General features: G+C 41.2%; 2 protein-coding genes across 5 annotated transcripts in view; one reads left to right on the forward strand and one right to left on the reverse strand.

Annotated features, from left to right (window-relative positions):
* Positions 1-12,775, forward strand: part of cfap157 (cilia and flagella associated protein 157) — a 34,054-nt gene extending 21,279 nt beyond the window's left edge. The window contains exons 4-9 of the mRNA XM_059993708.1: positions 240-507; positions 1,778-1,908; positions 3,121-3,271; positions 8,512-8,726; positions 10,817-11,024; positions 12,495-12,775. Of these exons, the coding sequence (XP_059849691.1) occupies positions 240-507; positions 1,778-1,908; positions 3,121-3,271; positions 8,512-8,726; positions 10,817-11,024; positions 12,495-12,593 (1,072 nt within the window). The 3' untranslated portion in view covers positions 12,594-12,775. The remainder of the gene's footprint in view (positions 1-239; positions 508-1,777; positions 1,909-3,120; positions 3,272-8,511; positions 8,727-10,816; positions 11,025-12,494) is intronic.
* Positions 12,776-24,817: 12,042 nt separating this feature from the next.
* Positions 24,818-26,350, reverse strand: part of LOC132407346 (ral guanine nucleotide dissociation stimulator-like) — a 156,723-nt gene continuing 155,190 nt past the window's right edge. For all 4 annotated transcript variants that reach the window (XM_059993704.1, XM_059993703.1, XM_059993705.1 and 1 more), the window contains exon 18: positions 24,818-26,235. In XM_059993704.1, coding sequence (XP_059849687.1) covers positions 26,060-26,235 — 176 coding nt within the window. In that variant the 3' untranslated portion in view covers positions 24,818-26,059. The remainder of the gene's footprint in view (positions 26,236-26,350) is intronic.

Genomic DNA, 26,350 nt, shown 5'->3' on the forward strand with positions numbered 1-26,350 from the left:
TTTAAAATTTTTTGCCTGGGACCTCGCTGTAAAATATTTTATAGTACAAGAGGAAAAGATGGAGCAGGTATAGCAAAGCAATACAGTTAAAACTGATCCTTATCTATGCCCGATCTTCGAGTGTGCATCAATGAGTTACGTGCTAGCCAGTGGGAGGGGGGTGAGAATATGCTTGTTTTTATTTCTATCCTCACTAAAATGATTCTTATCAGATTGTCTGCATGTCATTATTACTTTAGGTTAAAGAAGGAGATGATTACACGGGTCAATACTGTGGCTACAGAGTTCCGTCGCATTTCAAAGAAGCAAGTGGCAGAAACGACAAAAAGAGCCATACGTGAGAATATATCCATCAGCAACCAGCTGGGAAAGATGTCGGAAAAAAGCATGAAAATAATCAAAGAAAATGATGAACTTAAAGTGGAAGCAATGAAGCAGTGGAGGAACATTAATATTTTAGAGGAAAGCCAGAAGGAGCTGGTCAGAAAGAATCTCAGCAACTTGAAGGTTTGTGTTTTTTTCTAAATCTGGGAGGAGATACTTTTAGTGAATGCAGTGTGGGAAGGATTTCTTTGTAATAACATTTTGTATTTATACAGCAATTCTTGTGGAAACTATTGAAGTTTTGTGAAGCTGGCCAAAAGATGTAAACAAGTGTGAGCAGAAGCAGGTCATGATGGGTGTCTTTACGGGTGTTTCATTTAGAAGAGAAATTGTAGAATCCTGCAGCAAGACAGGCTTATCGTGCTTTAAAAGCAATCCAATTATTCCGCTCCACCCTTCATAAAACTGAAACGTTCTCTCCTTATTCAATTTTACAATCTTGGCAATCAGAAACCTTGTTTATGGTAGCTGCATGATTATATTACTAGTTTAGTAATCCAGAGTTTGACATGATCTTGAGAAATTAGTTCAAATCCCATGATAGTAGCTGGTAATTTATATAAATGAATAAAGAAGTGAATAAAGAAATGAATAAAGATTGTTGTCTTTAAAAAAAAATTGGAAAAGAAATCTGCCAAGCTGTAATGAACTGTATGTGGTGGACTCCTAGCTGATCTCTGAAACAGCTTAGTGGAGAACAAAGGGCAACCATCATCCCAGTGCCCAAGGAGAGCAAGGTGAGCTGTCTCAGCAACTATTGTCCAGTGGCTCTCTTATCTACTGTGACCTAAGCAAGGGTTGGACCTGCTGTAATTTGCTTATTGCCACAATAGGTCTGCAGCGGATATAAACTCACTTGGCCTTGGATCACCCGGACACAATAGTAATATTTTTGTCAGACTGCTGTTTATTAAAGTATAGCTGTATCCAACACAATCATTGCCCTCAATTCTAATCAAAATGCTCTAAAACCAGAGCCTCTGTACTTCCCTCTACAACTTTTTCACCGGGAGACCACAGTCTGTTCAGATCAGAAATAACATCTCCTCTTTGCTGACAACGAACACTGGCACACCTCCAGGATGCCTGCTTTACCATTGCTCTACTCTGCTCTACACCTATGACTATGTGGCAAGGCACAGCTCAAATGCCATCTATAAGTTTGTTGACAACACAACTATTGTTGGCAGAATTTCAGATGGTGACAAGAAGGCATACAGGAGGGAGATAGATCACCTGGTTGCGTGGTGTCGCAACAACAACTTTGCAATCAACGTCAGTAAGACCAAAGCAATATACCTAGGAAAATATTTTCTACCTTTATTCTGGATGGTTAAGGTCACGAAAGTTTTTCTCCATGTCTAACCAGAATATATTACAAATTGAATTTCAGGTTATTCAAATGCTGACTGAAAAATGCAAACAGCAGCAGAAGACTCTGGAAGGGTGCATGCAGAGAGAGAAGGTGGCTCAACAATTTGAGTTGACAATAAAAGATCTTGAGGCTCAGAATGAATCTCTAAGGTACATGGCTTTCTGGTAATTAAACATCAAGAGATTTTATAGAGGTGAACTTCATTATGAGTTTAACATGCTTGATTTACCTGCTTCCTTAAGTTTTAATTCAAGTTACTCCCAAAAATCCCTTCCATGAGCAAGATTTCTCCCTCCAATAGTGAGACATTATTTAATATACGGATAACAAACAGGAATTAAACAAAAGGCAGAATCATTGAGGAAATTCATATTTGACACTAAACACTAAATCATAGATAAAATGGTGGTTTCATCTAGTCATTCATTCTTTGGGAACCTCTCGCATTAAACCCAGAGGTCAAATGGTTTAACACCATAACAAAATGAAGAATATTTTCATCGGTTAAGAAACCTATCTGTCCTTCCTAAATGTTTTCCAATGTTCTTTTGCTTTTATTTCAGAAGTCGCGGTGGGAGATGTTGACTCCCATGTCTTGGAGTTTGGTGATGAGTTTGCTTGGAACTATAGTATTGAGGGCAAAGCTATAGTCAATAAACAGTAGTCTACTGTATATTGGCTTTACTGTTCAGATGCCCTAGAGATGAGTGCAGGGCCAGGGAGATGTCAGTGGGAATGTTGCAATGAGCAAAAATGCATATGTAATTCATTGCACAGCATTATTTATATTCATTTATTTATTGAGCTACAGCATTGAATAGGCCCTTCTGGCCCTTCGAGCCTCACCATCCAGCAACCCCCCAATTTTAACCCTAGCCTAATCACATGACAATTTACAATGACCAATTACCCTACCAACCAGAAAGTCTTTGGACTGTGGGAGGAAACTAGAGCACCTGGAGGAAACACTTGTGGTCTGAGGGAAGAGGTACAAGCTCCTTACAGGCAGCAGCGGGAATTGAACCCAGGTTGTTGGTACTGAAAAGTGTTACGCTACCCATTGTGCTGCCCCAGTATTCCTCTGTGGTTGCTTTGAGGTCTATAACATAAGCTGGCATTTCAGTAGCGAGGTCTTAAATTTGGTCATTAGTTTCTGTACATTTCGAGGACCAATCTGATCAACCTAAGGGTTATCTTAATGCAACCCTAATGCGAGTTAAACTTTAATACATGAAGGGGGATTATTGTGTAGTATTTGAGGTAGTTTTAGTCTTACTAACTGCAGGACATTGGAGTAACTGAAACTTGATATTGAGCAACTTCCTTCAAGAAGCTGGTGATCTCCATCATGTGCTCTTCAGGAATGAAGTCACATCTCTTAAGAAGGAGCTGGAGACAAAGCATTCTCAACTAGAGAATCAGAAGACATCCATGGAAAATCAAGAAAAGCGCACAAAACAGATGGAGAAAGTCCTCTCTGATGCTGCCTATGCTTTGAAGGATGCTCTACTGGTGAGAAATCTGCTTCTATTCCAAAGACCTGTTCCTATGCAGTACTGTTTCTAACCCTATTAACAAATGCATGGCATTTTTTTGTTTGAAAGCTGGTGGTTTTTTTCTGTCTTTACCCCTTTTAGGATATTTGGTTTCTTTCAGTCATGCAGTCATTTATACTCCTATGGTTTGTCTTTATCTCAGGCTTCTGATTTTGGTGGTATGGCATAGATGCTACTGAGAATTGCAGGAATATTGTATTTAATCCATTTAATTACCTTTGATCAAAATACTATTTTTAAAAGATGTGGCATCCTTTACCTGTGATAGATTCAAGAGAAAGAATGATGCTTATTGATTTCTGCTTAAGTATATTTGGATGTCCAAGGAAGATATGTTTGTTCTTGGCAATTCAGCACCCATGAACAAGTAGCCTGTTAACATTTGTAGATCATGGAGTTGCTTGGTTTTAGCTGTCCGTGACCTTAGAATTGAATAATTAAGTGCTTGCTGAAAAATGTACCTTTAATTAAGTTGCTCTTCCTTTGGAATTAAACCAGGAATCTCTTCAATTCAAATATTTCCTCGGATTAGTTTAAATGAGAACCATATGTAATTTTGTATCTTATTAAGAAGAAATAACTTGAGATTAAAGGCTGGAACAGCTGGAGCTAGCTTATTGTTCCTTGCAAACTTGTACAAGCTGTACAAAGTAAAATAACTTTATTTTATGCACTCATTGTCAATGTAGTTGTTTGCACTGTACATAATTTGAGTTCACCCCCTACCCCACAGCAGCCTTTCAAGCTTGTTTTGGTGTACTGAAGAAACATTGTGGTTTCCTGATTGTTGAGATTGGCTGTTTCCACATCTGTTTCTAGAATTTTGTGTCAACTGGAACCAGAGTCCATACTTTGCAGTAATATGAAATGGGTTGCAGCTGTTTGGAAGAGACCCATTTCCGTCCTTGGATTCTGTTTTTAAATCCCTTTAGGAGACTGAAGAAGAGAGGCCAACATTTGGTTGGTCTGTAATTTGCCCCACCCTCACTGCCCCACATCCATCCCAACAAGGAGGCATTTAACTTACTATCCTTTGTTTGTTTGTTTTTGAAAATAACCATCTGTCACATAATTGAGAACTATTTTCTGAAGTGCAGTTTAGACTCAAAATGCTCAATTTTTGGAATGGCAGACAAACTCTCCTAATATTAATGATGAATTCTATTTTTATTATGAGTTGAAATAAGCTTATTTTTTTAAACCTAAGATTTGTGCAAAGCTGATCTTTTGTGGCAATATGTTGTCAATCTACTACAATGGTTATACTAGATGAGGACTGGTCCTAAGAGGATGTTGTTTGTTTAGGGTTTTCAATTAAAATCTGATGTTCACATTTATTATTGCCATGTGCAGTGAAGTACAGTAAAGTTTGTCTTGTATAACTGTTCATACAGATCAAATAATGGCGGTGGAAGTGCTGCTGCCTATCCTTACTGACTTTTGGTCTGTTGGTCAGGAACTCAAGGATCCATTAGGAGAGGAAGACGTTCAGTACCAGCTCTTGCAGTTTGCTGATGAGTTTGCTTGGAACTATAACATTAAAGGTGAAGCTGTCATCAATAAAAAATAGTCTGATGTTTATAGGCTTTAGTATCTAAATGTTTCAGAGATGATTGTTGGGCTGAGGAGTTGACATCTGCATAGGCCTGCTTTGGGCGGTAGGTGAATTGTAGAGGGTTGAGGTTGCCTGGGAGGCTGGACAATGCATGTCATGACCAGCCTCTTGAAGTACTTCATGGTGGTGGATGCCAGAACCACTGGAGGGTCGCCACTAGGCACATTATATCATTTTTCTTAGGTAGCAGGATGATAGAAATCTTCTTAAAGCAAAGACCTGTTAAAAATGTCCGCAAACACCCCTAACAGTTGATCTGCACAGGATTTATGGACACAACTGGGGACACCATCTGGACCCATGGGTTCACTCTTCAGAAGACTGATCTTGCATCTATAATGGTGACTGTGAGTTCAGGTAGATTGGAGGGTGTCAGGACATACCCAACCCCTTTCAATCAAAAAGTACATAGAATGTGTTAATCTCATCAGGAAGGGGAATGCTGGAGTCTCTCTTCATTTTGTAGCCCATCATAGTATGTAAGCTCTGCTACAACTTATGGCTGGTCTGGTGCTCTACACTGGAGTGGTATCGATCCTTGGTATCTCTGATAGCTTTACGGAGGTGGTATTTTGAACTCTTGTAAACATCAGAGTTGCCTGATTTGAATGCTGCAGTCCCTGATTTCAGTATGGAGTAAATCTCCCAGTTCATCCATAGTTTGTGGTTTAGGGACACCCAGATTGTTGTCTGATGTATACAGTCCTCAACCTACTTGCTGATAAAGTCTATGATAGTGGTGACATATTTGATGTTCCAAACAAATTCGACTTGGGCTGGCTGACTCCTTATCAGATGACGAGGGCCATTGGTGACACTGTTTATCTGACCCATTAGTATATGGTTTGGCTTTTTTTAAGGCACTTTGCAAAAAATTTTTTCTAACTCTCTTTCAATTCATGGACAACATTGTAGGTTTCAGAGAAAACACAGAAAAGCATAGAAAACACTTACAGCACAATACAGTTCCTTCGGTCCACAAAGTTGTACCGAACATGTCCCTATCTTAGAAATTACTGGGGTTACCCATAGCCCTCTATTTTTCTAAGCTCCATGTATCTATCCAAAAGTCTCTTAAAAGACTTTTTATATCCGCCTCCACCACTGTTGCCAGCAGCCCATTCCACACACTCACCACTATCTGCATTAAAAAAAAACTTAGCCCTGACATTTCCTCTGTACCTACTCCCAAGCACTTTAAACCTGTGTATTCTTGTGGCAGCCATTTCAGCCCAGGGAAAAAGCTTTTGACTATCCATATGATCAATGCCTCTCATCATCTTATACACCTCTATCAGCTTACCTCTCATCCTCCGTTGCTCCAAGGAGAGAAGGCCGAGTTCACTCAACCTGTATTCATAAGGCATGCTCCCCAATCCAGGCAACATCCTTGTAAATCTCCTCTGCACCCTTTTTATGGTTTCCACATCTTTCCCGTAGTGAGGCGACCAGAACTGAGCACAGTACTCCAAGTGGGGTCTGACCAGGTTACTATACATCTGCAACATTACCTCTTGGCTCCTAAATTCAATTCCACGATTGATGAAGGTCAATGCCTTCTTAACCACTGAGTCAACCTGCGCAGCTACTTTGAGCGTTCTATGGACCTGGATCCCAAGATCCCTCTGATCCTCCACACTGCCAAGAGTCTTATCATTAATACTACATTCTGCCATCATATTTAACCTACCAAAATAAACCACTTCACACTTATCTGGGTTGAACTCCATCTACCACTTCTCAGCCCAGTTTTGCATCCAATTAATGTCCCGCTGTAACCTCTGACTGCCATCCACACTACCCACTTTTCAGCTCACTACATTCCAAGCAGGTTGAATAACTAAACATTTCTGCATAATGAATTTTGTCTGAGCATTTTTGTTCTCTCAGTTAACTGCTGATGTCCCTCTAGCTTATGCCCTGATTAAATAAAACCAATATTCCTCCTAAATTGGTGCTATCTACAAATTTGGGTGAGCAAGTCTCTGTTCCTTCTTTCTCATTATCAAAGCATGTAACTTGGTAAAATACAGTAAGGCCCAAACGCAGATCTGTGGGAATGTGAGATGTTCTTAAAGTTGCCAGCTTCTAATCCACCCCTGTTCCTAAGTGGGCCTTGCAGAATTGTGAGGCTTTCATCTGAACATAACAAACTGTGGCTTAGGTTATCCTAGACTGCCTTTTGCATGCTACCTTTCGCTGTGTAACATTCAGTGTAATTATGTGTTAACAGCTTTGCTATATTATGTTCTCCCTTCTTGTGTTTTGGTAATGCTTGATGATGTTCCCATCTTGCCTTGCTACACTTAATTATTGAATTATGTTTGGTCCCCTTGTGAGGGACATGGGTTTCATTAGGTTTCAGATCACTGTGGAATATATTCTTAGACTGAGACTATTGGCCCATACAGATGCCAAATTTGAGTAACCAGATGTATTTTAAATCTGCCTCATTCAGCATGGTATTGATATCTTAAATTTTGATGGAGGCTTTGAAGTTGGAGCTCCATCTGTTTGACCACACTGGCAATAGACAAATTATTGAAGATTAGTTCAAGTGTGTTTATTCCTTCTATTGATCTACACATCACATGATGAAGACCCAGGGCAACTGTTATGTCCCTTTGTACTTGACCAGCCTGGTCAGTGTTCTGCTGGAGAGAGAAATTGAAATCACTTATCCAGAGTACATTCTTTGTTATTTTAACAGAGTAATCATAAATTAATCTCCCTAAGTTTATACAATCTCGATCACTTATTTCAAGTGTAAGCTTAGAGTTAATAGCTATAACTGGAACAGCCTATTTTATTTTACCAATTAATCCTATCCACCAACTTCACTTACTCAATGATACCAAAATTTTGTTCTTAAAAAGTTAGTTCACAGCATTGTTGCTGGTAATAATTAGCCAAGGGTTTAACTGGTGTCTTTAATATTCTTATTATGGTATAAACTGCAAGTTTCTTGGATGGAATTTTGAAACACCAGCAACTGGAAGGATATTCTTGCTATTCAGGGAGTGCAGCGTAGGTTCACAAGGTTAATTCCCGGAATGGCAGGACTGTCATATGTTGAAAGATTGGAGCGACTAGGCTTGTATACATTGGAATTTAGAAGGATGAGAGGGGATCTGATTGAAACATATAAGATTATTAAGGGCTTGGACACACTGGAGGCAGGAAGCATGTTCCCGCTGATGGGTGAGTCCAGAACTAGAGGCCATAGTTTAAGAATAAGGGGTAGGCCATTTTGAACAGAGATGTGGAAAAACTTTTTCACCCAGAGAGTGGTGAATACGTGGAATGCTCTGCCCCAGAAGGCAGTGGAGGCCAAGTCTCTGGATGCATTCAAGAGAGAGTTAGATAGAGCTCTTATAGGTAGCGGGGTCAAGGGATATGGGGAAAGAGCAGGAACGGGGTACTGATTGTGTATGATTGTGAATGGTGGTGCTGGCTAGAAGGGCTGAATGACCCACTCCTGCACCTACTGTCTATTGTCTATTAACTGATGATTATAAAATTTTCAAGGATTGAGAATGTACATTTGAGTATAATCTGATTTTACTGGTCCTTTTCTCTAGGATAGCACAGAATGTGCAGATGAAAGCTCCCCTATCATCAGCGTAAACAAGACGGATTCTGAGATGGCAGTGTATACTCATCGAAGTCTAATGATGCAGAAACTGCTGCTGTTACTGAACAATGCAGCTGTCCTGGGACTTGGGCCTTCACCAGAGGAATTTGTGAACAGTGAGCTGCAGATCATAGAATATCAACCAGGGAAAATAGCAGAAAGGTATGTGGGACCTAACATTTAATCCAGGATTAGCTAGATTTATTCTGCTAGGCTTTTCAAACTGCATTTGTTGTGTATTTTATTGTTCTTGCAGTGTATCCTCATTTTAAAGCTCCTTAATTCCCTCTCTTTGCTTCCTCGTCATGAAGCCTCCATGACTAGTAGCATTCTGCAAGAATCTGTTTTGGTTTCCTGCTCTTTGTGTTTATAAATGATTTAGATTAGGGAGTGAAAGGATGTGTTAGTAAGTTTGCAGATGACACAAAGGTTGGAGGTGTTGTGGGTAGTGTAAAAGGTTGTCATAGGTTACCATGGACCATTGATTGGATGCAGAGTTGGCTGGAGAAATGGCAGACGGAGTTCAATCTGGAAAAGTGTGAAGTGATGCCCTTTGGAAGGTTGAATATAAAGGTGGAGCACAAGGTTAATGACAGGATTTTTAGCAGTGTGAGGGAATGGGGGGATCTTAGGGTTTATGCCCATAGATCCTTCAACTTGAGTGTTGATAAGATAGTTAAGCAGGTGTATGGTACGTTGGTCTTCATTAGTCAGGGAGTGAGTTCAGGAGCCTCGAGGAATTGTTGTAGCTCTATAAAACGCTGGTAAAACCCTACTTGGAGTATTGTGTTCAATTCTGGTCTCCTCAGAATGTAGAAGCTTTAGAGAGTGCAGAGGAGATTTTCTGGGAGATTTTGCTTTGATGAGAGATCATGTCTTATGAAGAGAGATTGAGAGAGCTAGTGTTTTTCTTTTTGGAGCAAAGGAAGATGAGGCGATTTGATAAAGATGTGTATATATATATATGGCATAGGTTGGGTGATCAGCCAGTGCCTTTTCTCCAGTACATTAGTGGCTAATATGGGAAGGCATATTTTTAAGGTGTTTGGAGGAAAGTATGGGGTGGGGGAGGGGGGAGAATGTCAGAAGTAGGTTTTCTGTACAGAGGTAGAAGTAGATCTGTCAGAGATTCTTAAGCTGAAAGAAAACTATGTGGGAGGGAAGGGTTAGATTGATCTTGGAGTAAGGTTTAAAACATTGGCACAACATCATGGGTCAAGGGCCTGTATTGCTCTATTGTTCTATGTCCTATACATGCATTTGATTTGGCTCTAATTGGTATTTTATACCTCATCTACATTTTACCTGAGATCAACTCATTTAGGATGAATGGGGATTAAATCTCAGGTAGTTCTGATCTCTGGGATTTTTCAAGTGAATTCTCAGCACGAGCACAAGTCTCTATAACAGCACAAATCACTGCATGACATTATGTAAATCTTATAGAGTCTTGAGTAAATTGCTATGCCTTTCATTATGTTCCTTGGGTCCAAGAAATTCATTTTCTTTATAAGTTGAGCCCTTCTGGCTTAAAGAAAGTCTGGTTTATCTTGAGTTGCGTTGTGTGGGCTCAGCATGATCTCAAGTGCTTCTCTCCAAACAGACATCACTGTCACTCAGTTCACTGTACAGGACTGTCTGGAAAGTTTGACATTTGCACTCTGTCCAGTCAGGTTCCCCACTGTCATTACTGCAAGCCCGTTATGATTGGGAAATCAGCGTGGCATAGGAATCCAAGGAAAAGGAGCACCAGTAGGCCATTCAGTCCATTTCTGATCTTTCGGCCCCATTTTCTCCAATATTGATCTGACTAAACAGCTACTGCCTATTCCCACAATAATGGCTTACTTTGCTGAGAATGGAAACACAATCATATGGGGTGCTGAGAGCTGGACTAACTTGTAATAACACTCATCCCAATTGGTACATTTAGAATTCAGTCCTGCAATTCAACAGAATTTTTTTTTGCCACTTTATGATGGGTTTAGTGGAGCCATAGAATTTTCATAGAGAGTCACAAACAGTAATCTGGAATCAGAATTCCTACTGATTTTATCTTGTTGCCTTTAGTCATTACGCTCAAGACCATTAGTTTTAAGTAATCTGGTTTTCATCCTTTGCATTAGGCCTGCACTCTATCATTCAGGGTTGGTATATTTAGATGGCAGTAATTCGCAAAGGACTATAGCAGTATAAATTGTAATTCTTGCCTTGATTACCTTTCCACCCTTAAAACCCCCTTTTCTTCACAGACATGGTTCTGCCTCTTCTGCCAAAGGTTCAGGCATGTTGTCCCACTATAAAGTAGGTGACCTGGGTCTGGTTCCACGACCAAAACAACAAATTACTCCCAACCTTGCTGACAAAGTGGGCCAGCTATCGAAAACAACACGTCTTTGTTTGCTCAGGCCATTTCCGAGACCGAGACCAACTCCAACCCAAATGAATTGTTTGCCCAAGGTAAGTTTCAGCTTGTTTTGGAAGGATGTAAAATGGAATTGAGGCTGCTGCAGGAAGAATAATCTTTCATTTGTAGGATACAGGTTCATTTCCCAAATGTGTCAGTGGAAGAGTGCCTCTGCATTATAGCAGTCTCGAATAAAATGACATTTTACAAATAAAGCTGGTGCTGCTCTAAATACAGTTGTCCGATCGCTTTTACATGTGGGGATAGAGCCCAGAGTACTGGAAGAGTGCAACTGTTTACACGTTTTCAGAAAAGCAAAAAGAGGAACAAACACAAATTATGTAGAGGTCAACCTTTAATAATGGCTTAAATATCTTCCATGTGAACTCAGGACAAAGTGAATTAACATTTAGAAACAGTGTGGGCTACAATTTAGGGGCAAGACTGATTTGTTAAAGTTAATTTTTAAATATAGAAACATAGAAAACCTACAGCCCAGTATAGACCCTTCGGCCCACAGTGCTGTGCTGAACATATACTTCAGAAATTATCTTAAAACAAATACCTTAAACAAATTTCATGAAATAAGAATTTTGAAGAAGAAAGTACAATTGGTGTGCAAATGTGAACAATGTGATATTACAACAGGTGCTTGATAAGGTACAAAATACAATTTATTTGCATAATCAAATATTTGCCAGGATACAGAATTGGTTAGGAGACAGAAAACAGACTGAGCTATTTTATTCAAGTGAGAAGGAATGGAGGAAAAGAAAAGGATAAACACGTTATTGGGACTCTGACTGAAGGACTATGCCTAGTGAGGTGACTAGTGGATAACACAAGATTGGGGGTGTAGCGGACAGTGAGAAAGTCTATCAAAACCAGCAGCATGATCTGGACTAGCTGGAAAAATGGCAAATGGAATTTAATGAAGACAAGCATGAGGTGATGCACTTTAGAAGGACAAACCAGGGTAGGACTTGCATATTTTCTACTGGCATAAGGGTGGTAACCTGAGAAAGCATCAGCTTAACTATGACCAGGGGCCATTAAACCAACCAGCAGTAGGACCAGCTTCTGTTTACTTACCCCATCTGGACTCATTGTGGTCTTGCACGTTCTCAAAGTCTTTCTACAGAGACCTTCTCCAGTCCAATTTGGTAGCTGAGCTTTCTCATTCCTGGTATTTCTTCTACACCCTTTTCCTGAGGATTAGAACCAGACTGACTGCAATTATGTTTTTGTGGCTTATTGATTGTTATATAATTTACTGTAATCTCTGTGCTTCTGTACTCAATGTCTTTGGAATACATTTGCATATTGATATGGTATCATTCCACAGGAACAGTTAGCCAGGACCCTCAGCAGCTGGTTGTTATGCATCTGTTTCATTTAAGGTTAAATTCTTGTGTGTGTTATTAGTGTTCTACTATATGGGAACTGCACCTTTCATCAAAGTTCTAAATAAATAAATTGCATTTTTAAAATGTTTTATTATCCTCTCACCTGTTATTTTGCAGGATTTGGCCACTGAAGATCAAGGAGTACAGAACTCAATCCTGCCCAAAATCACTGCGGCATATTGCCTCCAGGACCAAGTTTGCAAACCAGCTACCTAGATCTTGCAGAGACTTAGTGCAAGTGGGAGGGGGGAGGCATTTATTTTGTAGTTAATTTTGGACTTTAAATATTCCATGCTTTGTAAGTAAACTTATTCTTTCCAGGCCAATGAATTTGGTTAAATATTTTGGGGGGAAAATTATTTTAAGAAAATAAATAATTGCTCTAGTCTTCATTGTGACAGTGACTTACAAGAGCTGATTTTTAAGTAAAATGCTCAAAGTGAAAGTAAAATTTATTATAGTACTTAGTGGCCATGTTATTAGCTAAAATTGCTTGTTAATGCAAAAATCTACTTAGACAATCATTTGACAGCAACTCAATACATAAAAACATGCAGACATGGACAAGAGGTTCAGTTGTTGTTCAGACCCAAACATCAGAATGGGGAAGAAATGTGGTCTAAGTGACTGACTATGTGATGCACCATCAACAACTTTCGGAGACGTGAGGCGAGAGACAGGCTTTTATTAGCTGGAAGAGAGAGCACTATCAGCAGCAAGAGACCATCACACAACATCCTGGAGACTGAGGGAGGAGCAGTGCCTCCAATCGCCTTTATACAGGGTTCTGTGGGAGGAGCCACAGGAGCAGTCAGCAGGGGGCGGGGGGGGGGGAGGGGGTGGGCATGTTCAGACAGGTATATGTAGTTCACCACACTATGGAATGTTGTTAGTGCCATACAGGGTGGTTTGAGTATCTCAGAAACTGCAGACTTCCTGGATTTTCATGCATAACAGCCTCTAGGTTTTACAGACAATGATGCGAAAAACAAAAAAAAATCCAGTGAATGGCAGTTCTATGAGTGAAAATGCCTTGTTAATGAGAAGGGTCAGAGGAGAATAGTCAGACTGGTTCAAGCTGATAGGAAGGTGACAGTAATTCAAAAAACCACGCATTACAGCGGTGGTGTACAGAACAAACAACATATTAAACCTTGATATGGATGGGCTTTAGCAACAGAAGGAGAACACACCAGGTTCCATTCCTGTGGCCACTTTATTAGATGCACTCCTGTAACAAATAAAGTGGCCACTGAGTGTAAATGTTACCATATACCCCCTTGAGATTCATTCTCCTGCAGGCATTTACAGGAAATGCCAGTTATTCAGACTGTAACTTGCAGGGCAGTTCCGTGGACAACACTTTATTGTAATTGGCTTCAGTGAACAGTTCTAAAAGATTGCACAGATATCTATTGGTATAACCAACATTAGTAGTAGTATAAATGGACAGCTTCCACAGGTTAAGGCAGTTTTCTGTTATTAAACTCTACCTGCCTTGAAGGTGAGCAGGAAGGCAGATAAAATGGCTCATATGGTGATCTAATCCCATTGTCTCTATGAAGTTTTTGACCCTAAACTGAGGAAGTGGTGCAAATCTCCATCAGAAGCTAAAATAACATATTTAAATATACACTGATGTCACAGACAAGACAAATTGGCAACGAGGGACCACAGCTATGAGCCCCAGAATTAGGTATGTTTTTTAATTTCATTTTTCTGTGGCTATGTGGAATGAGAGTATAAAATTGGGCCCCAGTAGTAAACTGTGGGCTCCCCTGGTACTATGTAATCAGATGGGACAATAGCCAATAGTTTGATTAGATGTCTTTTGTGGGTGGATCACATCTGTGCATTTTTTTTTGGCATTTCCAGGCAGAGAGCAGACTTGTATATAGACTGAAACAGTTACAATTGAGGCTGGTTTAGGAGTTTGTCCTCAATGCCACCACTGGAATGTTGTTCAGTTAAAGGGAGACGAAGAGTAGATACAAAAAACAGTCTGGTTCACATGTCTGTAGATTTGTCAAACTCTCCCTTTTCCACCCACACAAAAAGGCCTATGTGGGTGTAGAGACATGAACTTGCTGCATCCCTCCATGCCATGACGTCTTTCAAAAAAGAATTGCCAGGAATGCTTGCCAAGTGATTGTGGCAATAAAAAACGGACTATTGACTGTGTCAGGAAAAAGATTACTGCTTGTTCCGAGAAACAGATATTCACTTGGTTCTTATTTCATTTATGCTGCCAGGGTTGGGGTGGAGGAGTAGGGTACTTACTCGTTCAGAGCTAAGACAAATCAGTTGATTATTGTGGGTACAGTTTCCATTTTCCACAACTCTGGTTCCTCTACCCAGGACTTGTCTGGCACACCCACACTGTGCTTCACCTTTTTAAAGCATGTATACGATATGCTTATATTTTGTGTGGCTATATTTTACTGATGTGCTCACTATCTTGCATGCATATGGTCTAGGTCTTCGCCTGGTTTACAGCTGCCAGGTGTTGGAATTGGTGAACTCTACCGGGGGCGGTGTGGCACAATGTCCAGGCTGGAGTTGGTGTGCACCCCCCCCCCACCCACGAGTTCACTTGGCAGAAGACGAGCTCTAATGTGGCTGGAGTCTGGACTTTCTTTTTATTATGTGGCTGTACCTTACTGATATCTTATGTGCTTGTTATTGTGTATGAGCTATGAGTGTTTTGTGCTGTGTGACTGTTGGTACTGTGTTTTGCACCTTGGCCCCAGAGTAACACTCTCTCATTTGGCTGTACTCGTGTATGGTTGAATGACAATTAAACTAGAATGGAACTGGATGTTTCATTCCTGTCAGACATAGTACACTGCAATCAACTAGGAATTAACTATATGAAGGCTGCTGATGATCTGATTGAAGCAACACACACAAAATGCTGGGGGAACGCAGCAGGCCAGGCAGCATCTATAGGGAGAAGTACAGTCGACGGTTTGGGCCGAAACCCTTCGTCAGGACTAACTGAAAGAAAAGATAGTAAGAGATTTGAAAGTGGGAGGGGGAGGAGGAGATCTGAAATGATAGGAAAAGACTGGAGGGGGAGGGATGAAGCTAAGAGCCGGAAAGGTGATTGGCAAAAGGGATACACAGCTGGAGAAGGGAGAGGATCATGGGACAGGAGGCCTAGGGAGAAAGAAAGGGGGAGGGAAGCACCAGAGGAAGATGGAGAACAGGCAAGGAGTGATTGTGAGAGGGGCAGAGAGAGGAAAAAAGGAGAGCGAAAAAAGGGGGAATAATAAATAAGGGATGGGGTAAGAAGGGGAAGAGGGGTATCAACGGAAGTTAGAGAAATCAATATTCATGCCATCAGGTTGGAGGCTACCCAGACGGAATATCAGTTGTTGTTCCTCTAACCTGAGTGTGGCTTCATCTTGACAGTAGAGGAGGCCATAGATAGACCTCGTGTTTGTGATGATCTAATTGTATCATTTGAGGGCTGTGCAGTTGCTAATGTGTTAGTAGAGCTTTTACACAAAGCATAGTCCCTCAATGTCTAATAGTGACTGGATGTTACATAGCAGTCCTTCCCCACAATGCCTCAGCGTTGGCTGTACCGAGCTTCAGTTTCTCTCTTAGCATGTCCTCCTGCAACCTGGAATATGCCAAGCAGCGGCATTCCCTTATGGACAGTTGATGTACATGAGGACCAGCAAGTTCCAGGCAGACCGAAGTGTGCCCTTCCCTGAGATGACCATCTTTCTCCAGTACTCTATGTCCGCTTCAGTGTCTGTTGCTAGGAACAGCCTAACACAATTCCTGACCACATCACATTCTGAATGGGCTCCATATACAGTGAGTAGCCCAGATTCCCTCATGCTCATGGTGCTGGGGCTGACTGGCTTGCTTGTGGCAACCAATAGCGTCATCCAGTCATCAGCTCTCAGACCCTCCTGAAACTGCATGGGAAAGTTACACCGCAATTTTTGGAAATGTAGTGTGAAAATTTGCAGGATTCTTTGTTCTAGTCAACAAAATAGAGAGAGTACAGAGATTTACTAGAATGTTACCTGGGTTTCAGCACCTAAGTTACAGGGAAAGGTTGAACAAGTTAGGTCTTTATTCTTTGGACGTAGAAGGTTGAGGGGGGACTTGATAGAGGTATTTAAAATTATGAGGGGGATAGATAGAGTTGACGTGGATAGGCTTTATCCATTGAGAGTAGGGGAGATTCAAACAAGAGGACATAAGTTGAGAGTTAGGGGGCAAAAGTTTAGGGGTAACACGAGGGGGAACTTGTTTACTCAGAGAGTGGTAGCTGTGTGGAACGAACTTCCAGTAGAAGTGGTAGAGGTAGGTTCGATATTGTCATTTAAAAAAAAATTGGATAGGTTTATGGACAGGAAAGGAATGGAGGGTTATGGGCTGAGTGCAGGTCAGTGGGACTAGGTGAGAGTAAGCATTCGGCACAGACTAGAAGGGCCAAGAGGGCCGTTTCCATGCTGTAATTGTTATATGGTTTTCACCAGTAGATGGCAGCAGCTCCCTGTTTACATATGTAGTGTGTTATGTGAGTATTCGTAGGTCAGAGTGTGTATGATGTCAGGGCGTAGGTAAGAAAAATAGAAGTCTGTTGAATAAACGTGGTTGTTCAATCTACAGCGGTGTCCAAGTCACATCAATACTACATGGTGTCAGAAGAAATCGCGAAAAAAAAGGAAGAGAAGACATGTAAAAGATGTCACAGTTACAGCCACTGTCAAATTTAAGCTTACAAAGTAATCTTGCTGAGAACTGGAAAATATGGATCCAGGAGTTTGAGCTGTTTTGCACTGCCAGCAGCGTAGCTGAAAAGATGGAGAAGGTGCAATGTGCTATGTTTCTGCATGTGGCGGGGGAAGAGGCAATAAAGGTTTGCAACACGTTTGTCTTCAAAGATGATGAGCAAGATAAAATCGAAATGTTGAAGAAAAAATTTCAAGATTACTGTGAAATGAGAAAAAACCTACCGTACATCCGACACGTTTTTCACGAGGGCTCAAGGACCAACAGAGACCATAGACACCTATGTAACAGTTTTAAAGAACAAGGCAAAAGACTGAGTTCGGAGAACTGCATGATTCTTTAATACATGACAGGATTGTACACGGCATACGAGATGATCAAGTGAGAGGCAGGCTATTGAGAGAGGCGAAGCTTACATTAGAAAAGGCAATTGATATTTGCCATGCCAGCGAGATCACGTCAAGTCAGGTTAAAGTGCCTAATGAAGAGACTGAAGTGCACAAAATAAAAACTGTGAAAACTGACAAGAGTAGACTGACAAGAAAAGTCAGCTCCACAGGTTGATCAAAAGGAAGTTAACTGCAACAGATGTGGTTATAAATATGGATACAGAAAATGTCCAGCCTTTGGTCAGACATGCAAGTTATGCCAGAAAAAAAATCACTTTGCAAAGATGTGCAAATTGCAGGAGCATGCAAGGAAAATGCATGCTGTGGAACAGAGTGAGGGCAATAGTGACATGTTCATTGGCACAGTTGAAGTGGAACAGGAGGTATGCATCAAGAATATTGACAATGCAGAGATGGAGGATGAAAATGATTGGACTCAAGATCTAATAATAAACAGGAGGAATGTGACATTTAGGCTTGACACTAAGGCAAAGTGCAATGTAATTTCAGCAGAAACATTTAACTCACTGGACATCAGAGGAAGACAGAAAATCCACCTGCAAGCTTGTATATTTTGGCCACAAGATGGCGCCATCGGGAAAGAAAGCACTCACCTGTGTGTACAAAGGACAAAAACACAAGATAGAGTTTGAGATAGTACAGCAACATGTTCCAGCAATACTGGGCAAAGCAACATGCACAAAGCTAGGCCTGGTGAAGCGAATCTATGGTGTTGAAAAAGAAAATGACATTCTCAAGGACTTTGCTGACTTGTTTTCTGGATTAGGATGTTTACCAGGGAAACACCATATCCAGATTGATCCAACTATTGCACCAGTCATGCATGCCCCGAGAAAGACTCCAGTAGCTCTCAGGGATCGAGTAGGAGCTACACAGAATGGAACAGATGGGAGTCATAACAAGACAAATAGAACCAACCGACTGGGTAAATAGTATGGTGACAGTGGTCACAGAGAAAAAGATTAGGATTTGCCTGGATCCACAAGATGTCAACCGAGCCAAAAAAAAAAAGCACTAATCCACTGCTCATGGTTGAAGAGGTTGTCTCCCGCATGTCTAATGCAAAATACTTTTCAGTATTGGACGCAAATCAAGATTTCTGGCAGATCAAGCTGGATGAGGAAAGTTCCAAATTATGCGCTTTCAGCACGCCCATAGGGAGATATCGTTTCTTGCGTCTACCCTTTGGGATTTCTTCTGCATCAGAGGTATTCCAGAGGTCCGTGGCACAAATGATTGAAGACCTGGACGGGGTGGTCAACATTATTGATGATATACTGATATGGGGTGACACAGTTGAGGAACATGTTCAGAGACTGAGGAAGCTCCTGGAGAGAGCATGTGAATACAACCTAAAACTGAACAAAAGCAAATGTAAGATCAGAACTACAGAGAACAAATACATAGGTCACATACTCAGCACTGATGGGCTAAAACCAGATAATGAAAAGGTCAGGGCTGTGGTACAGCTACCACCACCCGATGACAAGCAAGGACAATTGAGGTTCATGGGCATGATATAGTATCTTGCCAAATTCATTCCCAAGTTATCAGAGGTCAGCACTCCACTTCGAAAGCTACTAGAGAGCAACACTGAATGGCATTGGGAAGACGAACAAAAGAAAAGTTTTGACACATTGGAGCAGTTGGTTACCAATGCACTAGTACTCAAGTTCTATGATGTCAATAAACCAGTGACGATGTATGTGGATGCCAGGTCGGAGGGAATAGGAGCTGTTATACTGCAGGTTGGGAGGCCTGTGGCATATGGGTCACAAGCACTTAGGGGACTGTCAACGCCAATAAACTTAAATCAAGAAGGAATTACTCGCCATAGTTTATGGATGTGAGAAGTTCCATCAATATGTATATGGCAAAGAAATCCAGGTTGAGAGTGATCACAAATCACTTGAGAGCATCTTCAAAAAGCCACTCCACCCAGTTCCTACGAGGCTGCAAAGGATGCTTCTCAGGCTACAGATGTACACTCTCACAGTCACCTATAAGCCAGGAAAAGAACTGTACATCGCTGATGCTTTGAGCCGTGCTTACCTCAAAGAGCAAAAGGAAGAGTTGCTAGGAAGAGAGCTGGAGATCAACTGGGTTACACCTCAGCTACCCATCTCTGAGGAGAATATGTTCAGGAAAGTGACTGCAGATGATCCTGAAATGCTAATGGTAAGAGACATTACAATGAATGGATGGCCAACAGAAAGAAAATATGTCTCAAAGGAAATGCAGAAATACTGGACATTTAAAGAAGAAATCAGCTATGCATCAGGACTAATGTTCAAAGCAGCAAAACTCATTGTACCAAACCAAATGAGACCAGAAATGCTCAACAGAATTCATGAGTCACACCTAGGGATAGTGAAATGTAAAGAAAGAGCAAGGGACATTCTCTATTGGCCAGGCACATCAACTCGGATAGAGGACATTGTGTCTCAGTGTGCTGTCTGTAATGAAAATAAAAACAGCAATCCAAGAGAGTCTCTGCTTCCCTGCCCACTACCAGGAAGACCTTTGGCACAGATCTCTTTTGCTACAATGGTGCAGAATATCTGCTTTGTGTGGATTACTATTCAAAATATCCAGAGATCACCAAGTGACACTTCCAGTCAAGGTGTCATTACCGCAATGAAGTCGACATTCGCAAGACATGGTATTCCAGATATTGTCGTTAATGACAATGGTCCACAATATGCCAGTGGTGAGTTTAGAGGGTTCTCAGAAAGCTGGGAATTTCAACATGTTACTTCCAGTCCAGGGCACACTCAGTCTAACAGACAAGCAGAGAGATCTGTACAAACTGTGAAGAACATGCTCAAGCAGCAGCGGTGACCCGTACATTGCTCTGCTTGAATACAGCAACGCACCGGTTGAGGGTGTGGGGTTCTCTCCTGCACAGCTGTTGATGGGACATCGTCTGAAGTCCAAACTGCCAACATCCACAACTCTACTGACTCCTGAAGGTAATGTTCAAGTACATGACAAGCAGAAGTACAAGCAAACAAAGCAAAAGAGCTACTATGACAGACATACAAGACAGTTGCCAGTTCTGCATACAGGTGAAAATGTCAGAATACAGAGAGGAGACACTTGGCAACCAGCTGTGGTTGTGAACAGACATCAGCAACTAAGATCCTTCATAGTTCACACGCCGGATGTAAGAGTCTACAGGAGGAACAGGAAGCATGTGCTGAAGACAGGCGAGAGGGAGTTTCCACATACAGATGCACAGGACATTTCCACAGATACAGACATGGAAACAAACAACACCAAGAGTGATGCAGACTGCAAAGACACAGAGGTCACTCAAGAGACTGACACTGATGAAGAACAAGCACAATCACAGTTTTGTCACACACAGTCTGGGAGACAAATCAAACTTCCAGCTAGATACAGAGACTCGATCTACCTACAGTCTCACACAGTTTGATGCAAAGCCACACATGTTATAAGTTCCAAGGTGTGGAATAAAAGGTTTATTAGTCTATATTAGTAAAAAGAAAATACACTGCTGTTAATATTGTAAGATAACATGTAAAATACAGTATAGGAAGTTAAGATATTTTTTAGTTTATGTCATGGCTGTTGCAATGTAAGAAAGGCATACCTAGAGGCATTGTTTTGGTAATTCAGTGTTGTTAAAAAAAAATATCTTGAGAAGGGGGTTGTAATGTATTGTGTGAGTATTCGTAGGTCAGAGTGCGTATGACGTCAGGACATAGGTAAGAAAAATGGAAGTCTGTTGAATTAAGGTGGTTGTTCAATCTACGGCGGTGTCCAAGTCACACCAATACTACAACATAGGTTGTTTGGTTTAAACTTCAGTACCAGTAAGGATGGTCCAATCAGACCCTGTTGCGGTTACTGCTAGCCACCCTTCCTCACCTTAACTCTTTGTTTTACCCTTACCCTTCCTGTAGGCATGAATTCTGAGCCCCTTTCAAAGTGTTTCCTAGAGAATCATGCAAGTCAGTCATGAAAAATTAAATTTGCAATTAGTACATAGAACATCACAGCACAGCACAGGCCCTTTTGGCCTAGGATCAAGCTTCCCCTTACCTCCTACAGATCCCTCCATATTTCTATCATCCATATGTCTATCTAGGAATTTTCCAAGTGCCTCTAATGTATCTGCCTTTACCACCACCCGTGGCAGGGCATTCTGCACACCCATCACTCTCTGTGTAAAGAACCTGCCTCTGACATTCCTCCCCGCCCCCCACTATAGTTTTCTCTATTCACTTAAGAATGATGCCTCCTTGTATTAGCCATTTCTGCCGTGGGAAAAAGTCTTTGACTATACACTATGTTTATGTCCCTTATTATCTTGGACACCTCTATCAAATCACCTGTCATCCTCCTTCATTCCAGAGAAAAAGGTTAAGCGAGCTGGGGCTTGTTTTCAGTTCAGCAGAAATTTCTTCATCTAGAGCAGGGAAGATTTGCTGCTCCTTTAGAGTGGGTGAGGTGATTGTGAAAGCGTGTTTTCCGAGAAGCCGGTGCTGTTTTGCCACCTGTAGACTCTAATCTGTGAGACGTTAACTCCGAAGGCCAGGCAGACAACTCAACATTCAGGGGTCACTGCACCATAAGAAATGTGGTTTTTAAACCGAGGACCCACCTGGTTTGTTTTCCTGTACATGTAAGTAGACGTCTAGCAAAGAGCAGAGGCCTTACCTCCAAGTACCAGCCAATCAAGGAAGAGGATTTAAGTGCCAAGGGAGTGCTGTAAGATATTAACCAATGTCTGTTACTAAAGAGGATCCACTTAGAGAGTATCTGAATGCAGGAAATGAGGGCAATAACAGGAATGTAAAAAAGTTGTCAAAGTCCAGATCTTTGGATATACCCAGCAGGGTAGGCTGAATGCAGAGAGAAACTGAGCTAACAGCACAGATGGATGGATGATTTAAAATGCAACCAGCTGGTGCATGCCACCTAAGTTATAGATGTTGACATTGAGTCTAGAAAACTTCAGAGTACCCAGATAAACTGCGGTTCCTTGGAGCTTACATTGGGCCTCAGTACAACAGTGCAGGAGTCATGGACAGATTAGTCACAGTGCGAGTGAATGGGAAGTGAAAGTAGCAAGTTAGAGGAAATAGTGATTTGCCATTTTGGACAGAGTGCAAGTGATCTGCAAGACTGTCACCTGACCATTTTGTTTCTTTGGGTAGATTAGATGACATTGTGAATGCAATACCCCCAGTTGGAAGTTTAAGTGAATTACTGCTTCAGCTGCAAGGACAGTGGGGGTTGCTGGATAATGGGTAGGGAAGATATGAACAGATAGTGACTGCACCTCCAATGGTTGCTTGGGAAAGTGGCATAAGAGGGGCATGGGCAGTTGGTGAGGACTGGAAAACACCAAAGAATGTCACAGGGAACAATCCCAACGCTGAAAGGGAATGGAATATGTGCAGCTTTGGAACATTGTGAAATGTGGCAGTGTGTGTGTTATTTATTTATTTATAGATACTGTGCAGAATAGGCCTTTCCAGCCCTTGGAGGTATGCCACCAAGTTACTCCTGACAACCTAATGATGGGTTAATTCACAATGACCAATTAGCCTACTAACTAGTAAGTCTTCGGACTCTGGGAGGGAACTGGAGCACCTGGAGAAACCCCATGCATTCCACGGGGAGGACGTACAAACTCCTTACAGAGGCTGCCAGGACTGAACTCCCAACTCTGCCACCCTATCTGTAATAGCACTGTGCTAACGGCCGGGTTACCGTGGTACCCTGGCCAACTCCTGTCCACCATGCACCCCTGAAGATGGCTTTTGTTTTGTTGTGGACTGATTAAAGCTGACGCAGTGAAGATATTCAGAGCAAATGATGCAGCAAAATTCAGAACCGATCAATGTTTCCATGGCAATGGATGTTGTGCAATTTAGTCTCTGCATTCAAATAGTATCTTGAAGTACCGCATCTGGGAAAACACAAAGCACTCCACTCTGATTCTCTATTTAGCAATGCAGATTATGGCATTTACTAGCATTAAAATAAATGCAGTGATTAGAGTCTTGACATTTGCTTTATTGATTTCCAATCACTTTCTTCAATAACAGAACCTGCTCTAAACTGAAAGAGGTTTGTTTCTTCCTTTGCTACTCTTTGTTAATGTGCGGAAGTCACTGATGCTGCCAGCCTTGGCTGACGTGTAGATAATGCCAAGTTTGAACACCATCCAAGTGTTACTGCATGCTGGGAAAGAAAATGAACATTTGTGTGATTTATCAGTGTAACTTTAAGATCGAAGGCTGTTGATCACTGGGCCTAGGACATTGCTATCAGCAACTGAGGTGACACTCGTACAGTGATCTTTCCTGCTGTGATATGACTAGCTGATGGAGAGTTTCTTCTGATTCCCATTGTTTTGGGCTTTAGGACCTGAATGTCACATGCAATTTAGAATGTTTCTGACATTAAGAGCTGTTGTGCTGGGTTAACCCTGGGTCTGTTTCAATGACTGGAACTGCGTAATTCTGGAGGGATACAGATTAGATATCAGCTATAGAACAGGGGAAAGCCCTTGTTTATGGACTGTGATGTTATTGGTTCAGATCCCACACTGGAGACTTGAGCTCAGACATAATTGGCTGGCAATTAGGGTGGAAGAAGCGCAAACTCAGATCTGGTCAATTCTTGGGATGAGACTAGTGGGAATAGCAGGTACAAGGAGCCTTTCATGCTGTATATTTACAACAGAAGTTACGTAATGACAGTGTTGAATGGTTACTGAACTTAATGTGGAATGGCAGGGTGTGGGCTTAAATATGTTTCTACTTTGGATGCAGTTTGCTTGACATTAGGATGGAAAACTTACAGAGCAAGTCATGAGACTTGCTGCTTAATACTCCTGGAAGGCTGTGACCAGATAAATATAAAGACTAATACAAACAACAGGGGATTTGATTTTGATATTGGGTTGTAGTTGAGGTTGCATTGTCTGTATTAGGAGCTGGATCCTGAACCACTCTAGATCAGTTGAAGGTGATATCTTGCAAGCTCTGGAATGACTCCTGTCCAAACTCAAAACAGGCACACACAAACACAACGAGGATGCAAGGGCAGTGTAGGGTTGGCACTCCGTGTCTGAGCTGGAGTAAATGGGCACTGTGTTGAATGAAAGGGTGTCTCTTTGTTAGAATGGTGTGCAGGCCAGTTACCAGCAGGATGCAATGACAAAGGCAAGTGGCAAACAATCCTGGTCACGTGCCATAACTAAAAGCCATATATAAAAGCCCAAAGAACACATCTTGTTTGAAGCTGTATTCATGATCTTCTTTCTTTTTACAATATACAAAAATGTAACAAAGACAACACATCTCACCAAAACAAAAGACCCATTACGCAAACAGCAACTGCATACAAGTAACAAGTCAATATATTAGATCATATTCAACAGTAAGAAATTTACAATTCCACTCATCAATATATTGTCTGTACAATGAATAAATATTGTCCCAAAAAAGATTCAAGTGCTTTTTTTTTGTACAAAACAAACTTTAAAAAAAAAAGAATTCATTTGAAATTGAATCATAGTATTTGCAAATAAAAAACAAAGGTCTTTCTGTATCAGCCGAAGAATGGCTCAAATTATAACTGTACAATTCTGTCAGTTCCAGCTTAACTAACCAATATGATAGAATCATTTCTTAATTATAACAATGATTCATCTACTCTTGGCCATGTATTTCTGCACCGTATCATACACTAGATGTCTTCAGTCTTTGGTCTGATTGGTAACATCCAGGAAAGAGATGTGGGATTGAAATTCTTGGAATTCCCCACAACATTTTATTGGATAAACTTCAAGAAGGATGTCTGTTATATTTATTGTGAATCAAGAGATTCTTCTGGTGCCAGACAGCCTTTAAAGTGGGGATCTCTCCTCACAGGATTACAAGTCACTCATCACTCGTACCCATCATGGAGCAACCAGCTTTTAAACTTTGCTCCCTGTAGTTCAGGTTGGACCTTGTGATTCATTATGACTGTAGTTCATTGGCAAGCCACAGGGGCAAGTGTTCCATAACTGAAGAACCAATAGCTTAGCTATTTTGATGATAGATTTAGTGTTTTAATAGTGTTCAATACCCACTCTGGGCAAATCAGGTGCTGAAGGACAATGCTACAGACTTCATAGAGAACTAGTGTCTCTGCAGCTTATACTTCGATCAGCCATTTCATGGAAAGGCAGTTCCATCTTCTTATATTCCCACCATCGCTCCAAGTGACAACTGATCACATGCTCTTTGACGTACCACAACAATGAAGGGCACTTAACCCTCACCCAGTTCTAAGGAGCAGGATAGATCCCAAGCTTGCCTTGTACCGAACCTTCATAATTCCAATATCCATTCCAAGTTTAATGCCTTTCAATAGTCTTAGTCACAGAAAATATTGCACATTTATCAATAACACTGAATTTTTTTTATATATATCTAACATTAGGATGAGCCCAGCGAGCACAGGTAACAGGTCCACTCAGAGAAGCTAGAAGATGCTTTTTGTAATCTTCAGTCCTTTCTGTTTCATTCTGGGGAGAGTTGAGCTCGAAACGTGTTTTGGTTTTCCTGGTTTTGAGTGTCCTCTTTTTTTCAGCATGAAGTCATAGTTGACGGAAGAGTTCATGGCGTAGAACACGTTGGCATTGTCAGGGATTTTCAGTTCTGTTAAACAAAGCCACAGCAAATATGTTAAACTCTCAATCGAACTCCTTCGGCACTTAGTTTTACCCCTTTTTCTACGGAAATATTCATTCTTGCTGCAAGTAACTTAACACAC

This window comes from Hypanus sabinus, chromosome 18 (assembly GCF_030144855.1).
Source record: "Hypanus sabinus isolate sHypSab1 chromosome 18, sHypSab1.hap1, whole genome shotgun sequence".
Taxonomy (NCBI): Eukaryota; Metazoa; Chordata; class Chondrichthyes; order Myliobatiformes; family Dasyatidae; genus Hypanus; species Hypanus sabinus.